Below are 19,186 nucleotides of genomic sequence, written 5' to 3' on the forward strand. Positions count from 1 at the left end.
AACATGGGATTTTTAGAAGCCTATGCTTGCTACTGCAACAGTGTCGTTTCAGTGTTTGAAAACACTGCCTCATTAACCCTCAAATGCAAAATGTTCAGAGATGAAATGTTTTTTTTAAGGTAATTTTTGCATATGAAGCAGCATTAACCGAGGCCTTAGTCTCAACCGGCAGAAAAACTTGTATATGTTCCGCCACACGTTATAACTATTCCACATGGCAGCACGTGATCGGTTAGAATAGCAAAATAGTGTCATCTCCATGACATTCAAATTCTTCTCAAAACGGGGCATATGATGCATTTGATGGGGTTGATGGAAGGGTGGTTCACTTTCATCAAAACAAGAAAGAGCGGTTCAATTCAAAGGACAAAAAGTGATCTTTCCAGTAGCATGAGTGCTAAATTGCTACTTTATGTACGCGGTGGTGACTGATGAGGAGGACCAAGACAAAATTTTCATGTCCCATAACCAATCTGAAATGGGCCATTTTCTATCTCAAGGCTGAAAGGAAAACGGGTTTACAAATGTAATAATAGTAATAATATATATTATCATGGACAATCAGCCATCATAACTGAAATTCTTTAACATACATTTACATGCACTTGCATCTGCTAGGAAGCTCATACATTAAAAGGTATCGGGTAATGCCTCTTCTTTGACAAAGCAAGATTTGAAATAGCCATGATGTGTATCTTATTCATTCACCTAATATCATTCAATATTACTCAAACTCTCAGTTTTTGGGAGTCTTCCCCATGTCTGTTTCAATTTGAACTTCTATGCCGAATATGGTATTCTTAGCGCCATCCTCTGAGCAAGCCACGGCCTTTCTGGATCTGGGTCAATGAAACCATGCTGGAGGAACTGGACTGCTTCCTCATCTAACAGTTCTCTAGCCCATGTCACCCGTTTTGATGGGCAACTCCCTGGTCCAAAACACCTGCAATTTTGATTGGATAATACAAGCTTAACAAATTCTGCTTCTAGTCACTCAGTCCAAAAGAAATTTTAGCTTTCAAAACAATAATCAGTACTTCAAGAAGTTCTTCTTACATCCAAGATCAGGTAAACAAAGTGACAATCTTGAGAGAATATTATCTTCCAGAAAAGAAAAGCTTATACACTGAATCTAAAAAATGTTCCAAAAGAGCTTGAAGAAACCAATTAAAGTAGATCAAACATATGTCGCTTCTCAGTTCTGTTTAACTTTGCTTTTAGGTTCTCCCAGGTTAACCATCTAAATTACTCTAGTCCATACCGATAGGAGTCTAATGTGAAAAGTTCTTAAGTTACATAAATTTTCTATTGCATACTTAGCGGCATTCATACCCGTACCATACTCAGAGCCAGATGGGACAGGGGAAAGAAATAATAACACATTTGTTTAAAGGGAGGCACTCTTGAGTTAAAGTACTAACAGATGAATCAAACATGCATACCTGTATTCATAAAAGCATGCGCTTCTTTCATTCTCTGTTTTACCCCAATTATTCCAGCCAACATGTCTGATGCACCCATCCATAAATGTATACGCAAAGACCACTCTTCCAAAAGGTCCCCACGGCCGTCCCAGATGTGCATAAGAAGTCCCTCCATTTCCAGTGATTACACATCTGCAACAATTCAACAAATTGTTCATCAATGACCAGGCACTTCTCTTATTTTTCTTTTCTTTTTTTCTTCGCTATTTTCGTTTACAAGATAGTGTGTTACCTTAAGAATACATATCCTGTTGTCTCCTGGGAAGATTTCCTGCTTTGTGCAGTTATGAAGCCTGCTCCCTTGCAATGGATATGACAATTCTCCAGAAGAGCTGTGCTATTGCCGAAAATGAAGTCAACACTTCCCTCAACATAGCAATCTTTCAGATACTGCTTTCCATAATGCAAGTACAGGGTATCCTGTATCAAAATTAAAAGAACCCACTTATTACACTGATAACTCTCACTTATCAAATGGCTAGTTTTTACACAGTGAAAGAAAACAATAACATTTTGTGCCCACCAAGAAATTTAAAAATATGAATTAACTAAGATGAAGTAATCAGATATTCAGCATCAATCTGTTGTTAAAGATGTCTCGTGAAGTCTATGATCTACAAAGTAACTAAATGGGAACAGTGGGTATACCTGCCATCCAAGGAACCTGCAATTATAGAAGGCACATCGATCAGCTGTTACTCTAATCGCCACAGCTTGGCCTGAACCCTACCAAACAAAAAGAGAGAAGAAAAAGTTAAACACAATGTTGATAGTAAACCAAGTTCCCAGGAGTGAAATGAAGGAGATAAGGGGAAATAAAGTTTAAGCCTTTCCCACAGCCTAAGTTTAAGCATTCCCCAATTTCTATAATGACAAAGATTTTGACTATTAGTAAAATTCAAAAGAAAAAAAAACTTTCAAACTTAACAAAGTATATTTGGATTGAGACAAATAGAGAAAAGAAGAGACATGAAATTGAAAAGTTTTAAAGTTTCTCTTGTTCAGATGACCCAATATGGAGATAAGCAGAGAGACTTTTAGATCTTCTTTTCCGCACTTCCATATTCTCTCCAAAAGTTAACAAATTTTTATAGAGAATGCGATTTTTGTGTTGTATGATATGAATAATCCCGTTTTTCCCCAAATCCAAACAAGATGAAAAATGAAAAATCTTCTAACTTCTCATATTTTCCCTTCTTTCTATCATATCATTTATATTTTCTTCAGTCCCAACTAGAACTTCCAAAACTCGCTTAATCCAAAGGAACTAGCAACTCCAAATTCATAACCCGCCATAGAGCAGAACCAAACCAAAACAATCATAAGAAAAAACCAATTGGAGAACTTTCGAGTTACCACTGCGCTAGTTCACATTACAAGTTTCAAAATACAGAAAACCAAAATGCCGAACTACACTAACATCGAAAAAGCAATCAAAAGATGCAGTCTTGAACAATAACAAATGAAATGGAACTAAGAACTGAAACAAAGTTTTACCTCAGGAGAAGAGTTCTCAAAGGTGATGTTCTCGGCAATAAAGTCCTCTCCTTCCACAATAGTTGTCCCACACCCGAAAGTCCCAGTTCCAATCACACGAGAAGCCTACACAAAGTCAGCAAACATACTCATTGGACACGTGTCCACATACCCAAGTGAAAAGGTCACTACCTCACCTGGTGGTGCTCAATTTTGGTGGCGGTGTTGTTCCAGGTGAGCACAGTGAGCTCAGGAGCCAGACCAGCGAGAGTGATGAGATTCTTCGTCTTGGGTACGTACACGGGCTGCCTGTAGATGCCGGGAGAGACACGAATCAAAGTGCGACGCGTGTTGCAAAGAGGGACGGCATCTATGGCTTCCTGCACCGTCCGGTAGTCGCCGGAGCCGTCCTGTGCCACCCTTAGCAGAAAGGCCGCCATTTCTATTGATCTGGGTACTTTCTAAAAGTGGGAAATTTGAAGTGCTTAATAGCTAGCAGAGGAGACTGTCTTTACTTGCATGTAGGTGGCGATGGAATCGATAGCTGAGATAAAACGTAGAGACGGTCCAGACGGGCCGACAGTGACAGAGAACTCACTCAACCGATAATGTTAAACTTTTAGTCTTGGAATCTTGTGTAGTTTTTTTCTCAAACTGTAGCCCACTAACCCGTTTTCTAATGGGCTTTTTTTGAAGAAACCCAAATAAGGCCTTGTTGTTGCTGATCTTTTTTGCTGCTATTGGACATAATTTTTCTTTGGGTTTGCATAGTTTTCATTTATTACCTAATTCTTCGGGTCTTATTTTGGATGATGATGATAGATTAAATTGGGTATCGGCCCGAATTATTCTTTGCTGGTCATTTTCTTTTTTAGGATTCGTCCGTCTTGTAACAAAAAAATAAAAAATTGATAAGGATAATCCTAAGCCTGGAAACTACTCATTTACCATCAAGTCTTTTTAACTAAACTCTTCTAACATTAAAAAGAAATTTAATAAGTCAACGAGGGTTTGTTGAATTGGTAAGAAGCACTCTCTTTCCTAGCAAGGTGTAGGTTTGAATTTCATTGTCGACAATCCATCTTAATAGGTAATATGTAAAAACAAAGAAAAGGATTAAGACCCTCTCTATAAATCCTAAAAAAACTTTGGTATGTCCTGTCCTTAGAATGGGGTAGTGTCCTATTCCCCTAAACTTTTGTTTGAAAAAAAAAATCTAATGGCAGGATAGCTAGTTGTACACGTTTTTATTTTAACCTAATTTTCATCCCAAATGTTGGTCAGAAGGCCTACAACGTGTGAGTACCCCGAAGAAGTTACGGTCGGACGTTGTTTTCGCAGGATAAAACGTCAACCGCCACATATATAGTTAGAGAATTAAGGAATATTTAATGCTTAATATATTCATTCATCTCCTCCTAATCACATTTGGAATTGATCAAAACCTCAAAATGACGCGCTACTACACGTACTACACAGGGAACGACGCCAACGAAGACAGCGCGGACGTGTTCGAGGAGTATGATCCGACGCCGTACGAGGGCGGGTACGATATGGCACTGACCTACGGCCGCCCTGTGGCCCCATCTGAGAGGACGTGCTACCGTCACTCCTCGGGAGAGGACCCCGAGGAGGACTATGATCAGCCCGAGTTCTCATCGTACCAGGAGCCGTCCGCGTACGACGAGGAGGCCGTGAAAGAGGAGTATAGTAGCTACGCCCGGCCTTCGCAAGAGGGAGATCAATACAATATTCGGAGGCAGGGCCGCGGCGAAGGGAGGAGAAGCGATTCTTATGACGATGAGGAGCCCACTCCGGCAGGAGAAGGGGGATACGGTCGCAAGAAATACGTAAGAAGCAGGCTCATCATAATTAATTACATTTCACTCAATTTAATTGGGTTATATTTACGTAAATGCCATAATAGATATGCATATGCATGCATGCATGCATGTGTTTGTTGTTAGTCGGTTAACTTATATGACGATGAAGTTGTAGTGATTTTAATTTAGTTGTGTACCCCTCTGCCTGCCTCCACATGCAGGCTACCTCGCCTGGAGGCACTAGATCATCTTGGTGGCCCGGATGTTGCACCAGCGAACAAGCAATTCAGTGACCGACGTATATGATTCTCCGGAGCATTCTGTTCTTCTTTTATTTTTTTTTACGAAATAATATTTTAAACTATTATAATGTATGGGGGAGTGAAATCGAATTTAAGTTCAAAGGTGGAGACACTATTTTGGTTAACTTCCTAACCCGCGTATGCCATAGCATCCTGTTCTTATTCGGTTATTGATTTTCATCCCAATTAATTATCATCTCTTCATTAACGCTTAATTTCTATAAATTATCAAGTTACCTAATCATTCCTTCCTGCATAATCCAGGTTATAATGTATATATGGTTCACATTTGGCTTTGTTATCTATATTCTTCTAGTGGAATAAACCCATCTTCCTTTCTTAGAGCACTTCCACCCATTTACAATGGTAAAGGGTGAGGGGAGGTAAGGACTATTACTATTCACGTGAATAGTGGCAGCCCTTGCAAATGGCTTTTGGTGTTTCCAACCATTGCTATAGTAATCACTATTCACATGCGATATGATGAGAGAAATTTGTATATAGTTTTGGCGTGGGAAATAAAAAATATGACTAAGTATTTATTTTTAAAAAATTCTGAAAATTTTAGTTTAAAAAAAAAAAAATATAGTTTATTTATTTATTTATTTTTTTATTACTAATATCAGCAAACTCAGGTTAGAGCAAAAGCTGATTTTGCCTAAGGACCAGCTCAGGCTCATGGAACCCACATCCGGCCCGGAAAAAAAGGCCCGCTGAAAGGCCTTTTTCTTCTTGGACCCCCCCTGAAACTGCTCTTAGAGAATGTGTTAGTTATAGTCTTGAATTTTATTTGAATGGATCTACATCTACTATCACTTGAGACAATTACACAATACAACTCCAAAATGTTATCCTAGAGTGAATATTAAGAAAAAAGAAAAATGAATATGGCCCACTACTGCCGAAAGCATTTCAAGGGCCCCTGAAATGACGAGATGGCCCACTACTTTAATTTCGGATAATGATCCCATGCTTGGTAGGCCCAAGTCTACCTTTGGGTTGCGCTTACTTCAATCTGTCCACCTGTCACTCGGCAAGAGCCAACGACATGACGCGGTTATCCCACGATGACGAGAAAATGGTACAGATCACGCGGGATCCAAGCTTCCTCGTCATTTTTGACAGTCGCATTTCTCAGATCACAGAAACCTCAAAACGATGCCGTACTACACAGCTGTCGGCGATGACGAAGTTCACGACTTCGACGAGTACGATCCGACGCCGTACGGTGGCGGATACGATTTGTTTCTGACCTACGGCCGTGCTCTCGAGCCGTCGGATGAGACCTGCTACCCTAACTCATCGCCTTCCGATGATTTCGATTATGAGCGGCCCCAATTTTCATCGTACTCTGAGCCCTCTGCATATGACGAAGAGGCTCTCGACAACGAGTACAGCAGCTACGCCCGGCCCACGCACCTACCCGGACCCGCCATTGGGTTCACTCCAGGTGGAGGCGATCCCGAGGGAGAGCACGGAGGGAGGCCCCAACCGGCTTATGGGTTCCAGCCTGGCGGAGAGGATAGACCCGAGTATGGATCCGAGAGGCCCGATTTGGGTCATGGGTCTGGGTATGGTCGGAAGCCGGGGTATGAACAGCCCGGTTCGGAATACGGTTCTGGGTATCGACGGAGACCAGAGTCCGATGAGCCCAGTTCCGAGTATGGATCTGGGTATGGCCGAAAGCCAGTGTACGAGACGCCTGAACCCGAGTATGGATCTGGGTATGGCCGAAAGCCCGAGTACGAGACGCCTGAACCCGAGTATGGATCTGGGTACGGTCGAAAGCCCGAGTACGAGACGCCTGAACCCGAGTATGGATCTGGGTACGGGCGAAAGCCCGAGTACGAGGCTCCCGAATCTGAGCATGGATCTGGGTATGGGCGAAAGCCTGAGTTCGAAGCACCGGGAGCTGGATTCGGGTCTGGGTATGAACGGAAGCCGAGTTATGGCGAGGAGCCTGGTTATGGAGATGAGCCGCCGAGAAAGCCAAGCTATGGGAGGCCCAGTTATGAGACCTCAGAAAGTGAGGAGAGGACCAAGTATGAGAGTTCGGGTTATGGGAAGACTGAGTTTGAGAGACCTGGTTATGGCGAAGAGCCGCGGAGGAGGCCTAGTTATGAGATCCCAGAAAGCGAGGAGAGGCCCAGCTATGGGAGGCCTGGCTACGGAGATGAGCCGCCGCCGCCAAGGCCCAGCTATGGGAGACCTGGCTACGGAGATGAGCCGCCACCGCCGAGGCCCAGCTATGGGAGGCCCAGTTATGAGGGGGAGGAAAGCGCGGAGTATGAGAAGCCCAGTTATGGGAGGAGCGAGGAGCAGGAGTACCGCAGGCCTGGTGGTTATGAGAGGCGCGGTGATGATGATGAAGCTGAGCGTCCTAAGTATGGTTCTCGTGAGGAAGGCTATAGTCGCAAGAAATATGTGAGAACCTCGAGCTTTAAAACTCCTTTTTTAATTATGTGTTTACATTTAGGCGTCTCTATGATATAAGTTTGAGTCATGTGGATTGTTGTTTGTTTGCTTGTCCATCTTCATGCATGCTGTTCATAATGTACGTATCCCCATTTCCAGTGTGCCATTATATACATACAAATCATGGTATTTATAATGATCCTCTTTAGCTAATTTATCAATTTGAATGCATCATGGAAATCATCTTTTGCGTATGCATTGAGTAACTGTTTATATTTTTGGTTGGAAAACATTTTGGATTGATCTATTTGTATTGGCACTCATTTAGTATAAGATGAGAGCAGAGCTTATGTGATTAGTTCTAAACAATTCATGTGGTCCATCTTCATTACAGTATCATAAGTTACAAATTACATGCATAAAATTTTGGGGGTTGTAGTTGCAATAATGAGTCAAAATATATCTTCCAGAGATAAGACATCCTGGTTTTGTTTTCTGGTTTTTATCACCATTTGAATCCGAAAACATTTCTAATCCTTCTCAAGGCACAAACTTTTTTCTCAAGCTCGAATCTCTGAAGGTGACTTTAGGTCTATGATGTTTCTATATCCTCCTCCTAATGCTTTGGCTTGTGGATCATTTGGATAAATTCTTGGTGAAAACTGTTTACTCTGTTGTAAGTTCAATGCTGTTGGTGAGGGGATCTAATAGATGCATGTAGTGTAGTAGCTGCGCCTCTGGTGAAGGTGGTTTAAAAGTGTAGAACACGTACCTGTTTTTCGAACCCTGTTGGTTATTTTTATTTTATTTTATCTGATTCTCTCAAATGAATATGGCAGGGAAATGACAACTCGGATGAGGATGATGATGATGAGGAGAAAAAACGACGTCACCACAAGCACCACCACCGCAAGAGCTATGATGATGAATGATCATAATCCTTGCCCCTTAAGGGGATGCATGCCATAGCCATAGCCATACTTTGATGCTAAATAAAGGGTTTGGGCGTGTATTTCCTTTGAGTGGTATTCTCTATTACATGTTTGAGTATCCTAAGCTCTAAACTCAAATCTCAGGTTTGAGTGTCTGTTGTGTGTCAACTTGTGGCTTCTAAATAAATACCCAGACTTCTGGGTTGGAGTGTCATGTTACATGCGTTTATTTTAACTGATGATGAATATGCCTGGAAATGGTGTTTTTATGGTGTGAAATACATTCTAGCGTATGTTAGTACAATTTGTTTTTACATTTTCAGTTTCTAGAGCCATGTGTGCCAATGTCATTCATAACGAGGAACCTGAAAAATAAAGTCACTTTCAGAATTAAGAGTCAAAGAGTGTATATATTAGAATCGGTTTCTAGCCCCCAACAGCTCAACTCTGCACTGAAATTATTTGGTATACGTAGGTTTGTATGTTAATCAGTCATGACTTCGATTAAATCTGATTGTAAATGCAACTCATCTTAATTTAATCTAGTCCCACGCGTATCTTTCATCTTCAGTCTTTCCACATTTCATTGCTCTTTAGACTCCATAACCGCTAAAAAACAAGAACTGGTAATATGTGCCCCTACTAATTGGAAGACTGATTGGATTCATCTCTGAGGGGAACATCAAAAACAGGATCGGTTAACTGCGGGACGACCAGGGCGGACACAGCATTTGATGACAAACCTTATGCTCCCACCCAACTGCATCCAGGAGTCTTACTAGCACCGTTAACCATCATGGTTTGCCTCATAGCATTTGCTTCCGCAGTCCTTCCAGCAGCAACATAAATATCACGAAGGAGAATATAGTAGCCACCTTCATCTGGCTTCAACTCTAACAGCCTCTTCACAACCCTCTCGCCCATATCAGCATCACCGTAAGTTCTGCACGCTGTGAGGAGCGTTCCCCAAACGACATCATTTCCTGGAACTGGCATACTGCTAATCAAATTGTATGCTTCCTCCAACCGCCCTGCCTTGCCTAACATATCTACCACACACCCGTAATGCTCAATTTGTGCCTCGATTCTGTAGTCTTTTTGCATTCTATCAAATAGCCAGAGCCCTTCGTCTACCAATCCCTTGTGTGTATAAGCAACTAAAAGTGCTAGAAACGTGACCCCGTCTGGAGGAAAACCGGCACTAATCATACTATCGAACAAACCGAATGCATCATCAGCATTGCCATGGTTTGCACAAGCTGAAATCATCGAATTCCAAGTGACCAAGCTCTTCTGGTTCATCTTATTGAATACTTGCCACGCTCGATCCATGCATCCACACTTTGCATACATGTCAATTAGCGCATTGCAAAGTGAAACCATCCAAGCAAACCCATTCTCATCAATATATTGGTGGATGCATATCCCCGTTTGCACATCTTTCCAATCCGTGCAAGCTGAGATCACACTGACCATGGTGACCTCGTCGGGTCTCACTCCCGCGCGATTCATCTCCCAAAACAACTCAAGCGCTTCCCTCGAATACTTTGCTTGCGAATAGGCAGAAATCATAGCGGTCCAAGAAACCACATCCCTCTCAGGCATCTCATCAAACACCTGCCGTGCAAAGTCCAATTCCCCCGCTCTCACATGCGCACTAACCAAACCCGACCAAGAAACGACATCCGGAGCCACCGCCTCATCGAAAACTCGCCTTGCCGCAAGCGGTATCCCTCTCGCCCCGTATATATGAATCAATGCGTTCTGTACAAACAAATGTGAGCAAAACCCAAACTTTAACACGAGCCCATGAATCTCATCGGACGCCATTATCGAAGGCACATCAATTTTCATTCTTGACCGCGATTTCAGCAAAAATGTGAAGGTAAACTCATCTGGGCTGAGGCTGTTTAGCCTCATCTGGTTAAACAGAAGAACCGATTGCGAAGGCGACGAACTTTTAGAGTAACCCCGGATGAGGGTATTATACAAGAAAGTGGTTGGTTGGGGCATATGACAGAACAGGCGGTGCGCGTAGTTTAAGTCACCGGAGGGTGAGACAGCGGCGAAGCGGAACAGCTTGGCGAAGACGATGGCGTGGTGGTGTAGGTTTGTGACGATTGAGCGGGCGTGGATTTGCTTGAGGTGTCTCATGGAGAGGCAGTTCTGGGCCATGTAGCCCAGGCTGAAGCTCAGACTTACCTGCCATTGTTGTTGCTCTGGCTGTAGCATAGGTTTATGGTCGCTGACTCAATTGGTCTCACTCTTTTTAACGGCTTCTCTCTTCCTTTCTTGGCTCGCTCTTGTTATTTCCCCTCAATGAATTTACAAATTTTCAATACTAATATTTCATTTTCATTTATAACATATAGCTGATCTTTTTTTAAATAGTTTCCATAAAAAATTCTTACAATCCATTTTATTGGTGGAAATTATCATCACCACCATTGCATGCTTATCAATTATCATCTGTCGGTTAAAGAGCAAATGGAGTCCTTGAACCAAAAGAGAGCAAATGAAGTCATCAACATTGAGTGTTACATGTAAGTAAGTATTCAAAGTGACTACAAATGATCTTGATAAGTTAGTTCCCTTGATCTGGAAAAGTATGGAACCAGTTTCAACAAAACAAAACCAAAACTTTGATAGGATTCTTTTCTAGCAGCTAACCTCTCGGTGGAACAAACCACTGCGCAACATAAAATTCGGCCTCGTAATACAGGGGGAAAAATAGTATGTATATAACTGCAGAAGAAAAAGTTAAGGAAATAAGTACGAAGTGGAACTAGAGGAGCTTCTTCCTCTCAAAGAACATCTTGAGATGCCATAGTTGCAAACCGGCCACTGACAGGCAAACCAGAAGGGAAAGGAAGCTAAAAGTCGCCATCTTGGAGTTAGTTGATCTGTTAAGTTGTTGCATTTCTTCCTCCCTGAAACACCACAACCGAAAGAAAGGGGGAGAATTGAAAAGAAAAATGGGGAGAAAATGAACTTCACATATAACAAAACATGCTGGCTATTTCCATCAAAGAAATCTCAGGACAAATGGGGTCCAATATTCCGACTCAAATTACTTAATGACGTAAAAGCTTCTAAAATGTTGGATGACACGTGGCTATACCTTTCACGAAGAAAAAACATCTCATCATGAATGGATGACACAGTATCATATAATTTTGTCAGCTCAACTTCCATCGTCTAGCACAAGGAACAAAAGAAATATCAGAACAAGATATAAACCATATTTTTATCAGTACGTTTGATATTTCTACAACAAATAAAAGACTAATTAATGTGAAACAGATTCACAGAGATTAGGCTGCTGAAAAAACAACTTAATATTTTTTTGTATACTGGATTTTGTAATTTTCGTACTTCAAAACTGAATCCTATTGCCTTAAGAATTCTAACTCCACAAGGAAAAGCCTTTGAAGCCCACAAGAGACAGACTAATCATATTACATAGCAAATAGAAAACAAAAAGAGATCTTTCTGGTTTATTCTTTTTTGCTTGATATATTTTGTGAATCTAACAAGCCTGTACTTTGCAGAAATCCTCTGTTCTTCCTATTGATTATCAACAAGTACTTGTGTTCATATTTTTCAAGTTCACTAGGATCACATTTCCTGATAAAAACATAAAGCATAGAAGAACCAAGTTTACGTTCATATTGGAATTCACAATGAAGGAATGAACACCAAACAAAAATGGAAGTGCATATATATAGATTTGTGCAAGCAGAAGAATGCTTACTTCAATCTGCCCTTTCTTGGCAACCTTGGACCAGTCCTTAGCAGCAACTCCAGTTTTCCAGTCAAAATCAATGGTCACCGTGGTCGAGGGCTTACGATCAGACACCCAAAAGCAAGCTGAATAATCACCAGTCTCTGCCGCAGTAAACGCAAAATTACCCGATTCCACGTGATCCCCATAGTGATAATTACTTCCATAAGGTGAGGTCACCTGTTACAAACCCACAGCACCACCAGATCAAATCTCTAAACTGAGCACAAAAATCACACCTTTACAATAAATCAATGAACCCAATAAGAGAAATCTTTAAGAGGATGTATTGTTGCCAAAATCAATGCTTTGCCTAAACATTAGCTTCACTGTGAATAAAAAGAAAAAACAAAGTTTAAAACTTTTATCCCATTAATCCCAAAACAATTCCAAACAAGATTAAATAGAAAACCCAATTATAGAATTGGCAATAAAGGAAACCCAAATAATATTTTTAGATGAATTTAGAAATAGAAACAGACCCACATACAAAGCTGGTTTGGGAATTACCCTGACTGTGACCTTATGAGAGTCAGGTTTAGGAAAGCCCTCGTTGTGGTTAACGACGGAATACTTGCCCACCGTCATGGCATTGCTCTTTATGTCGTCTGAGATGCACTTGGTGGCGCCCGATTGAAGGTCGAAACGCATTGAATGCGCCATTGTTGACATTAACCCCAAAATCAAAATTACAGAAAAATTGATATGGGACATTGTGTTTAAAATAATTTTTTTAAAAAAAAAAAAAACCAAGCCCTGGTGGCTCCAGATGAAAAATTGCAGTTTTGGTCGGAGTCTGAGCTTCTCTCCAAACGGTGAAGATCTGTTTTTGTTTGTTAACCACTGGGTTTCTATGAGTAAAACGATCTTCTGGTATTAATTTCCCGGGAACGAATGGTGTTTCGCCATGTCAGCTCGGGTGTGGGTCCCTTTAAATTTTTAGTATTAGTGCCCTCCCAAAATCAATTTTGGTTTGAAGGTTGCTATTAATGTCTTATTTTTGGCAAAGTGAAAAAAATTCTCCTATAAAAAAAAAGTGAAAAAAAATTCACACACAATCCTTATGTTAAGGTTTGAACTTAGTCAACGGTACCAGTGGTCTCAAGTTTCAAACTCGTGTTTTAGTAATGTGTGTGAAAATTTTTATTTTCTTTCAATTTAAATTATTACTTGTATTAATAATAAAAAAATTTAATATATGTATCCAAATATGAAGTAAATTTATTGTTATTATAGTTTGTGTTGGCTACTAGAGAAATTGAAATTAGCATATTAGTTTTGGAAGATTAATTATGAATTTATGAGCTGTTAATTGATGCAATGTTATGATTGCATTTGTAATTGGCAAATGTTCCCATCTATTCTTGAATCGCATTTGGTTGCAAGCGTGTTACGTGTACATCTTATGTCTTACCAAATTACACTATTTAAATCCTAATGCAAATTGTTTATCATCGTGGCCTCAATCAAATAGACAGTTCCACAAGCAACTACCTTACTTATTTGTTTAAACCAAGACAAAGACAGCTAAATCAACAATACCTAACCCAATTAATGCACTAATCTTTATCTTAGGCATATTTAAAGGTACGCGTACGAAATGTTTGAGATGTGGACGCGTGAGTGGTGATGTGGGGGCTAATACTATTGTAATTTCATTTGTCAAATAATGCAACCTAATATGGTAGTTTGGGCTAGAAATAAAAGCGTGATTTCAGGCAGACATACATACATGCATGATTTTCTTTACCAACAACAACACAGGATTTTCACTTTTTATATGCATTTAATATTTTTTGTTGAACCTCTTTTATTTTTTTAGTTGGAAAAAGTTCATTCATTGAAGACAAAAGCCAGGAGACAGCAGGACCGCAGAACCTCTTAACATGTAAATAACAGAGAAGCAAGACTCTGATGTATCAGACCAAAAAAGAGACAGTGATGTCAAAATAGGGAAGCTTTCCAATAATTAAGAATTTTAGATTGTGAAATTTGGTTAATGATTACCAGAAAACAAAGAAAAATTCTATATATGATATTGCAGACATAACATTTCCATATAGCACGTCTTTTTACGCGAATTTCCCATTTGACAAAATTAGCTGTACAAAAAGCAAAGCAAGAACACGCTTGCTCCAAAAATCAAATCTTTATTATGCCATCGAGAGCTTCACTGTTGATCTGCAAATCCATTTTGCTCAGGGAGGAAAAAGATGAAGTTTGGAAAAGAGTTTGTGTCCCAAATGGTGCCAGAATGGCAAGAGGCTTACATGGACTACAACTCTCTCAAGCTTCTCTTGAAAGACATCTTGTGTTTTAGGCAGTGCAACAAAGTAACAACACCAATGGCATCAACTCCTGAAGGGTCATCGTTGAAGAGAAGGGTGTCTCTCTACAGAGCTTTTAGTGGGCTAACAAGCCGGCATCGAGGCTCTCCGAAGAAGAAAGAGGATGAAGAGATTCTTGTTAGTGAAGAAGGGGCAGAAAGGCAGTGGCAGACAATGTTTTTGATGTCCTCTGATGAAGGAGGAGACATTGAGGTTGTGTTTTTTAAGAGGCTTGATGAGGAGTTTAATAAAGTCATCAACTTCTACAAGAAGAAAGTTGGGGAAGTGGTGGATGAGGCAGAGGAGTTGAGCAGACAGATGGATGCTTTAATTGCTCTTAGGCTGAAGGTTGAGAATCCACTGGTGGAACTGGGAGGAACTGATGTGATAGACAGGGGAAGCAATGGGGTTTCCTCGCAATCAACTGTTCATCCCACTAGTGGCAGAAGGCCAGGTATGAAGCAAAAAATGTGAAATTTGTTGTATATTTTGTTTGTTTTCTCAGCGGAGTTCATGATTGGAACTTTTTTTAGTTTAAATTTCATCTATTTATATTCTCATGGATATTTCAAATATTGGTTCTGAATGTGAAGGAGGGCCTCAGATGGATGTGATTCCAGAAGTTGAGATGAGCAATGAAGGAGAAATGGAAGATGAAGAGAGAGGAAGCAAAGAATCAAAAACCAGTGACCAGAAAGGCAATGGAAGCACGGCGGATATTAAGGGATTTAAACCACCTTCACTAGAGATCCTGGATCATGTAAAGATCAATGTGACACCTGAAACTCCGATATCAACAGTGAAAGGCATCCTCAAGAGTTCAAAACCAGACTTATCATTCAGCAAGAAAGAGTTGAGGAAAGCAGAAGAGCAAATGACAGAGGCTTTTAATGAGTTCTACCAAAAGCTTCGGCTTATAAAAAGTTACTGGTAACATGGCTGACCTGACTACATTGCTAGAGCAAAAAGAAGTGTTTTCTTTCTTTTCCTTTTTACAGTGTGAATGTATTACTGATTATGTTGCTAATGGATGTCACAGTTTCCTGAATCAATTGGCTTTTTCAAAGATCATGAAGAAATATGACAAGGTCCAATCACTTTGTTTCCAACTCATCAATTTGAACTTCAAGGTATTTGCTTTAGTCATACTAACTGTGTTAGTGCAGATCTCTTCAAGGAATGCATCAAAGGCTTACTTGAATATGGTGGATAATTCTTATCTCGGAAGCTGTGATGAAGTAAGTTATATAGTTCATGAACTTATAGCCTACCATGAATCCAAATTCCAATCAATTCCTTTGCCGAAAACTTTATGATCCATCTTTTGCCTTCACAGGTTACTAGGATCATGGAAAGGGTGGAGGCTACCTTCATAAAGCACTTTACAAATGGAAATCGCAGAGAAGGAATGAAGACATTAAGACCAAGAGCCAGAAGGGAAAAGCATAGAAGTACATTTTTTTTGGGTAAGACTTGTGCTATCAGAAGCAAATATTATTTGTACTATTGAGATAATTAGTAAGTGGCATACATTGAAAAAAAACTTTCTAAGTTTCCATATTATGGAAGACCTTAAACGAGATATCAATGAATCATTTTACTGTTCCGTACCCGCAGGGTTGTTCTCTGGGGTCTCAATTGCACTTGTAGTAGCCATCATTGTGCTTATACATGCAAGAAATATCTTTAGGAGTGAAGGGCGTGGTCAGTACATGGAAAACATATTTCCTCTATACAGGTGAGAGACTGCTTAATAATTATCTCATATCTATTTTTGTGGAGAAATTTAAACCTGAGTAGCAATTCGTTTCAAGATGTTCATTCATTTGCCCACTTAGTTTATGTGTTCAACTCATTCAGATTAACTTTAATCTATTGTTATGGCGATGCAGTAGCATAATGGAGTTTATTTCATACATAAAATTTTGATGCACCTTTTTGCAGCTTGTTTGGATTCATGGTCCTACATATGCTCATGTTCTCAGCAAACATATACTATTGGAGGCGATACCGAGTAAATTATCCATTTATTTTTGGCTTCCAGCAAGGGGCAGAGCTGGGTTACAGACAGTTTTTCCTTCTCAGTTCGGGTCTTGCAATTCTCGCCTTGGCTGGTGTCCTCTCAAATTTGGATATGGAGATGGACCCAAGTACAAAAAGCTTCAGAGCTTTAACTGAGTTAGTCCCTTTGGGCCTAGTCACTGTAAGAATTTAGACAATAATTAAACATGATGTATGAACCATTATAGTTTTTAAGTGAATTAGATTTTTGAATAAGATTGATATTACATTTGCAGGTTGTGCTTCTTATAATGTTTTGTCCTTTCAACATAATATATCGTTCCAGTCGATTTTTCCTCCTCCAATGTATATTCCATTGCCTTTGTGCTCCACTTTATAAGGTATCTAAAGTAAAATTTTCTTCCCGTTGACATGCTATTCGAATATACTGAAGTGCAAGACATTGAAAATTTTGTCTGTTTTTGTGGTAGGTTTCCCTCCCAGATTTTTTCTTGGCAGATCAGCTTACTAGCCAGGTACTAACACTTTGTTTAACATATTGATACTTGTCTTGCTTATGATCGAGTAATGTTGTACAGTTTCATATGGTATGAAACTTCCTAATTAATATTGATATATTGATATTCTGAGATAGATACTCTGCTCATAAAAATCTTTGCATTCAGGTTCAAGCCTTCAGGAGTTTGGAATTCTATGTTTGCTATTATGGTTGGGGGGACTTCAAAAAAAGATCACACAACTGCCTCGACAGCCGTGTATATAGATCTTTCTACTTCATTGTAGCAATTATTCCTTATTGGATCCGTTCCCTTCAGGTATTCTGCAGTTGAAACATTCTTTATGCAGCAATAACACAATCACAACCTATTTAGGCTTCTTAGTCCTGGTGCCATTAACATATATCAGGCAAATGGAAGTATGGTTTTAACTGCTTCTATTCTTGTAGTGCCTTCGACGCTTGATAGAAGAGAAAGATGGAATGCAAGGGTTAAATGGGCTGAAATACTTTTCAACAATTCTTGCAGTAGCCATGAGAACAAGTTTTGATATGAAAAAGGGGATGACGTGGAAGGTCCTTGCCATAACTAGTTCAGCTGTGGCAACAATTGTTAGTACATATTGGGATATAGTCATAGATTGGGGTCTTTTGCGCCGGAATTCTAGAAACCCCTGGCTTAGAGATAAACTCCTCATATCAAACAAAAGTGTTTATTTTATAGCCATGGTAAGATCATAAGATGAATTCTTCTCCCATCACTGCCTTCCATTTTTTCCTTCTCATTTGACAGTACTTTTGAATAATGTGAACTGCAGGTGTTGAATGTTATACTGAGACTCGCTTGGATGCAATCAGTATTAGGAATTAAAGAAGTGCCTTTCGTCCACAGAACAGCCTTAGTTGCAATAGTTGCCTGTTTAGAAATTATTCGTCGTGGCATTTGGAATTTCTTTCGGTATGTTGAACTTCTCTTCAATGTACTAGCTGCCTAATAGCTGCACATCTATGTCATATGTGTTTCAACATTGTGTCCTAGGTGCTTATGTGACTATGAAGAACAGAGTGATGTAAATTGTTAGATTGAATGTAGGTGACCTAACTTAGTTGATAGTTCAGAAAAGCCAAGTTGGTAGGACAGTACTGGAGTGCCTATCTTCCCTCTAACTTAACAAGTAAGAAGTGAGAATAATTGGCACAAAAATCTGCCAAATTGAGAACAGGGAAGGAGAGAAATAACTAGGAACAGGCTAAGATAACAATGTTACTATTAATGCAATCATGGTTTCAAATTATTGTTTTCAACTGATAAGGATTTGATGTTTTACTGAGCAGGTTGGAGAATGAGCACTTGAACAATGTGGGAAAGTTTCGGGCATTCAAGTCTGTACCCCTACCTTTCAACTATGACTGTGATGAGAGCAAGAGCAGATAAACCTGTATTCCATGGACAAAAGATGGCAGGAAAAATGAAAGTTATAGCTTCCTTTTTTTTTTTTTTGCAAAGTAAAAATTCAACAGTAGGTAGAGGAATGAGCAGGGTTACGAATGTCATGAGAATCAGAGCAAACTTGTTGATATTCATGACATATTAGTGTTCATGTGCTAATTGTTCTCTTGATTTTTGTTTGAAAGAGAGAACAAAAGGGAAAAATCGAAGAGTCGTACTCAAGAATCGTGATGCCAAAGTGTTGAATACGACTAGAAGTAGAATCTACAACTGGAAGTTATTGAAATTGAAGTGAAATTACCCTATGTTGCTGGTTGATGTTCGTTCTATTAAGTGTTAAAAGTATTTTCTACTTTAACAAAAATGTATGAGGCAGAGGGTTCAAATCAGCACAAATTTTCCTCTTATTCTTTTGCTTGTAAACAGAAGAAAATATGAGTTGTGTAGAGAAGTCGTTTTGGGCCATAAAAATGTGTGGATATAAGAACTTAGATGTTGCTATCCTGGGACCCTGTGAAGGGAGTGAGCTCTCCTAGTGATTACTAGAATGGAGACCACCAACTGGTCCAATGCCTTTCTTTTGTCTTCCGAGAAGAGGTGCATCGATAAATCAAACTGTCCTCTTTTGAGAGCAACTCATCTTGATGGCTGAAAATTCTAAAAAAGATTCTGTAA

General features: G+C 39.8%; 6 protein-coding genes across 8 annotated transcripts; 3 read left to right on the forward strand and 3 right to left on the reverse strand.

Annotated features, from left to right (window-relative positions):
* LOC18782515 (pectinesterase 31) lies at window positions 503–3,599 on the reverse strand. The gene is made up of 6 exons (XM_007215641.2): window positions 3,158–3,599; window positions 2,982–3,086; window positions 2,133–2,210; window positions 1,717–1,904; window positions 1,443–1,616; window positions 503–943 (listed from the first exon to the last, which is right to left on the reverse strand). The coding sequence occupies exons 1-6, from the start codon at window positions 3,398–3,400 to the stop codon at window positions 781–783; spliced, it is 951 nt and encodes a 316-aa protein (XP_007215703.1). The 5' UTR covers window positions 3,401–3,599; the 3' UTR covers window positions 503–780.
* LOC18782376 (uncharacterized protein At5g39570) lies at window positions 4,505–5,289 on the forward strand. The gene is made up of 2 exons (XM_020558787.1): window positions 4,505–4,810; window positions 5,005–5,289. The coding sequence occupies exons 1-2, from the start codon at window positions 4,514–4,516 to the stop codon at window positions 5,074–5,076; spliced, it is 369 nt and encodes a 122-aa protein (XP_020414376.1). The 5' UTR covers window positions 4,505–4,513; the 3' UTR covers window positions 5,077–5,289.
* On the forward strand, window positions 6,152–8,748 carry LOC18784067 (uncharacterized protein At5g39570). The gene is made up of 2 exons (XM_007215305.2): window positions 6,152–7,509; window positions 8,340–8,748. The coding sequence occupies exons 1-2, from the start codon at window positions 6,244–6,246 to the stop codon at window positions 8,430–8,432; spliced, it is 1,359 nt and encodes a 452-aa protein (XP_007215367.1). The 5' UTR covers window positions 6,152–6,243; the 3' UTR covers window positions 8,433–8,748.
* On the reverse strand, window positions 9,075–10,859 carry LOC18782069 (pentatricopeptide repeat-containing protein At1g74630). Its single transcript, XM_020560198.1, has one exon. It carries the CDS (start codon window positions 10,662–10,664, stop codon window positions 9,177–9,179), a length of 1,488 nt encoding a protein of 495 aa, XP_020415787.1. The 5' UTR covers window positions 10,665–10,859; the 3' UTR covers window positions 9,075–9,176.
* LOC18783853 (transmembrane emp24 domain-containing protein p24delta9) lies at window positions 10,942–13,217 on the reverse strand. 2 transcript variants are annotated; one of them, XM_020560199.1, is made up of 5 exons: window positions 12,727–12,930; window positions 12,187–12,396; window positions 11,554–11,630; window positions 11,209–11,362; window positions 10,942–11,121 (listed from the first exon to the last, which is right to left on the reverse strand). In XM_020560199.1, exons 1-4 carry the CDS (start codon window positions 12,928–12,930, stop codon window positions 11,218–11,220), a joined length of 636 nt encoding a protein of 211 aa, XP_020415788.1. In that variant the 3' UTR covers window positions 10,942–11,121; window positions 11,209–11,217. The 2 variants fall into 2 exon arrangements, with proteins under 2 accessions (XP_020415788.1, XP_007216546.1); XM_007216484.2 differs by having other exon boundaries at window positions 10,994–11,362; window positions 12,727–13,217.
* On the forward strand, window positions 14,278–18,869 carry LOC18783192 (phosphate transporter PHO1 homolog 9). Of its 2 annotated transcripts, none has more exons than XM_007216969.2 (13): window positions 14,278–14,997; window positions 15,137–15,473; window positions 15,583–15,631; window positions 15,710–15,781; window positions 15,880–16,009; window positions 16,161–16,281; window positions 16,488–16,746; window positions 16,841–16,945; window positions 17,036–17,080; window positions 17,231–17,380; window positions 17,512–17,790; window positions 17,880–18,019; window positions 18,397–18,869. In XM_007216969.2, exons 1-13 carry the CDS (start codon window positions 14,430–14,432, stop codon window positions 18,494–18,496), a joined length of 2,355 nt encoding a protein of 784 aa, XP_007217031.1. In that variant the 5' UTR covers window positions 14,278–14,429; the 3' UTR covers window positions 18,497–18,869. The 2 variants fall into 2 exon arrangements, with proteins under 2 accessions (XP_007217031.1, XP_020415786.1); XM_020560197.1 differs by having other exon boundaries at window positions 14,847–14,997; window positions 15,148–15,473; window positions 18,397–18,840.

Source organism: Prunus persica, chromosome G3, assembly GCF_000346465.2.
Source record: "Prunus persica cultivar Lovell chromosome G3, Prunus_persica_NCBIv2, whole genome shotgun sequence".
Lineage (NCBI taxonomy): Eukaryota > Viridiplantae > Streptophyta > Magnoliopsida > Rosales > Rosaceae > Prunus > Prunus persica.

Bases quoted from the DNA above. Each gene is read 5' to 3' on its own strand.
- LOC18782376 (XM_020558787.1), top strand. From the start codon at position 4,514: ATGGCACTGACCTACGGCCGCCCTGTGGCCCCATCTGAGAGGACGTGC. The intron at 4,811-5,004 runs GTAAGAAGCAGG...CTCCACATGCAG, and splicing joins GATACGGTCGCAAGAAATAC to GCTACCTCGCCTGGAGGCAC.
- LOC18784067 (XM_007215305.2), top strand. From the start codon at position 6,244: ATGCCGTACTACACAGCTGTCGGCGATGACGAAGTTCACGACTTCGAC. The intron at 7,510-8,339 runs GTGAGAACCTCG...TGAATATGGCAG, and splicing joins GCTATAGTCGCAAGAAATAT to GGAAATGACAACTCGGATGA.
- LOC18782069 (XM_020560198.1), bottom strand. From the start codon at position 10,664: ATGCTACAGCCAGAGCAACAACAATGGCAGGTAAGTCTGAGCTTCAGC.
- LOC18783853 (XM_020560199.1), bottom strand. From the start codon at position 12,930: ATGTCCCATATCAATTTTTCTGTAATTTTGATTTTGGGGTTAATGTCA. The intron at 12,397-12,726 runs GTAATTCCCAAA...GGTTTGTAACAG, and splicing joins CTCATAAGGTCACAGTCAGG to GTGACCTCACCTTATGGAAG. The intron at 11,631-12,186 runs GTAAGCATTCTT...TCCTTGTGCTAG, and splicing joins CCAAGAAAGGGCAGATTGAA to ACGATGGAAGTTGAGCTGAC.
- LOC18782515 (XM_007215641.2), bottom strand. From the start codon at position 3,400: ATGGCGGCCTTTCTGCTAAGGGTGGCACAGGACGGCTCCGGCGACTAC. The intron at 1,617-1,716 runs GTAACACACTAT...GAATTGTTGCAG, and splicing joins ACAGGATATGTATTCTTAAG to ATGTGTAATCACTGGAAATG. The intron at 944-1,442 runs GTATGCATGTTT...TCAAAATTGCAG, and splicing joins GCATGCTTTTATGAATACAG to GTGTTTTGGACCAGGGAGTT.
- LOC18783192 (XM_007216969.2), top strand. From the start codon at position 14,430: ATGAAGTTTGGAAAAGAGTTTGTGTCCCAAATGGTGCCAGAATGGCAA. The intron at 17,791-17,879 runs GTAAGATCATAA...TGTGAACTGCAG, and splicing joins GTGTTTATTTTATAGCCATG to GTGTTGAATGTTATACTGAG. The intron at 18,020-18,396 runs GTATGTTGAACT...TTTACTGAGCAG, and splicing joins GGCATTTGGAATTTCTTTCG to GTTGGAGAATGAGCACTTGA.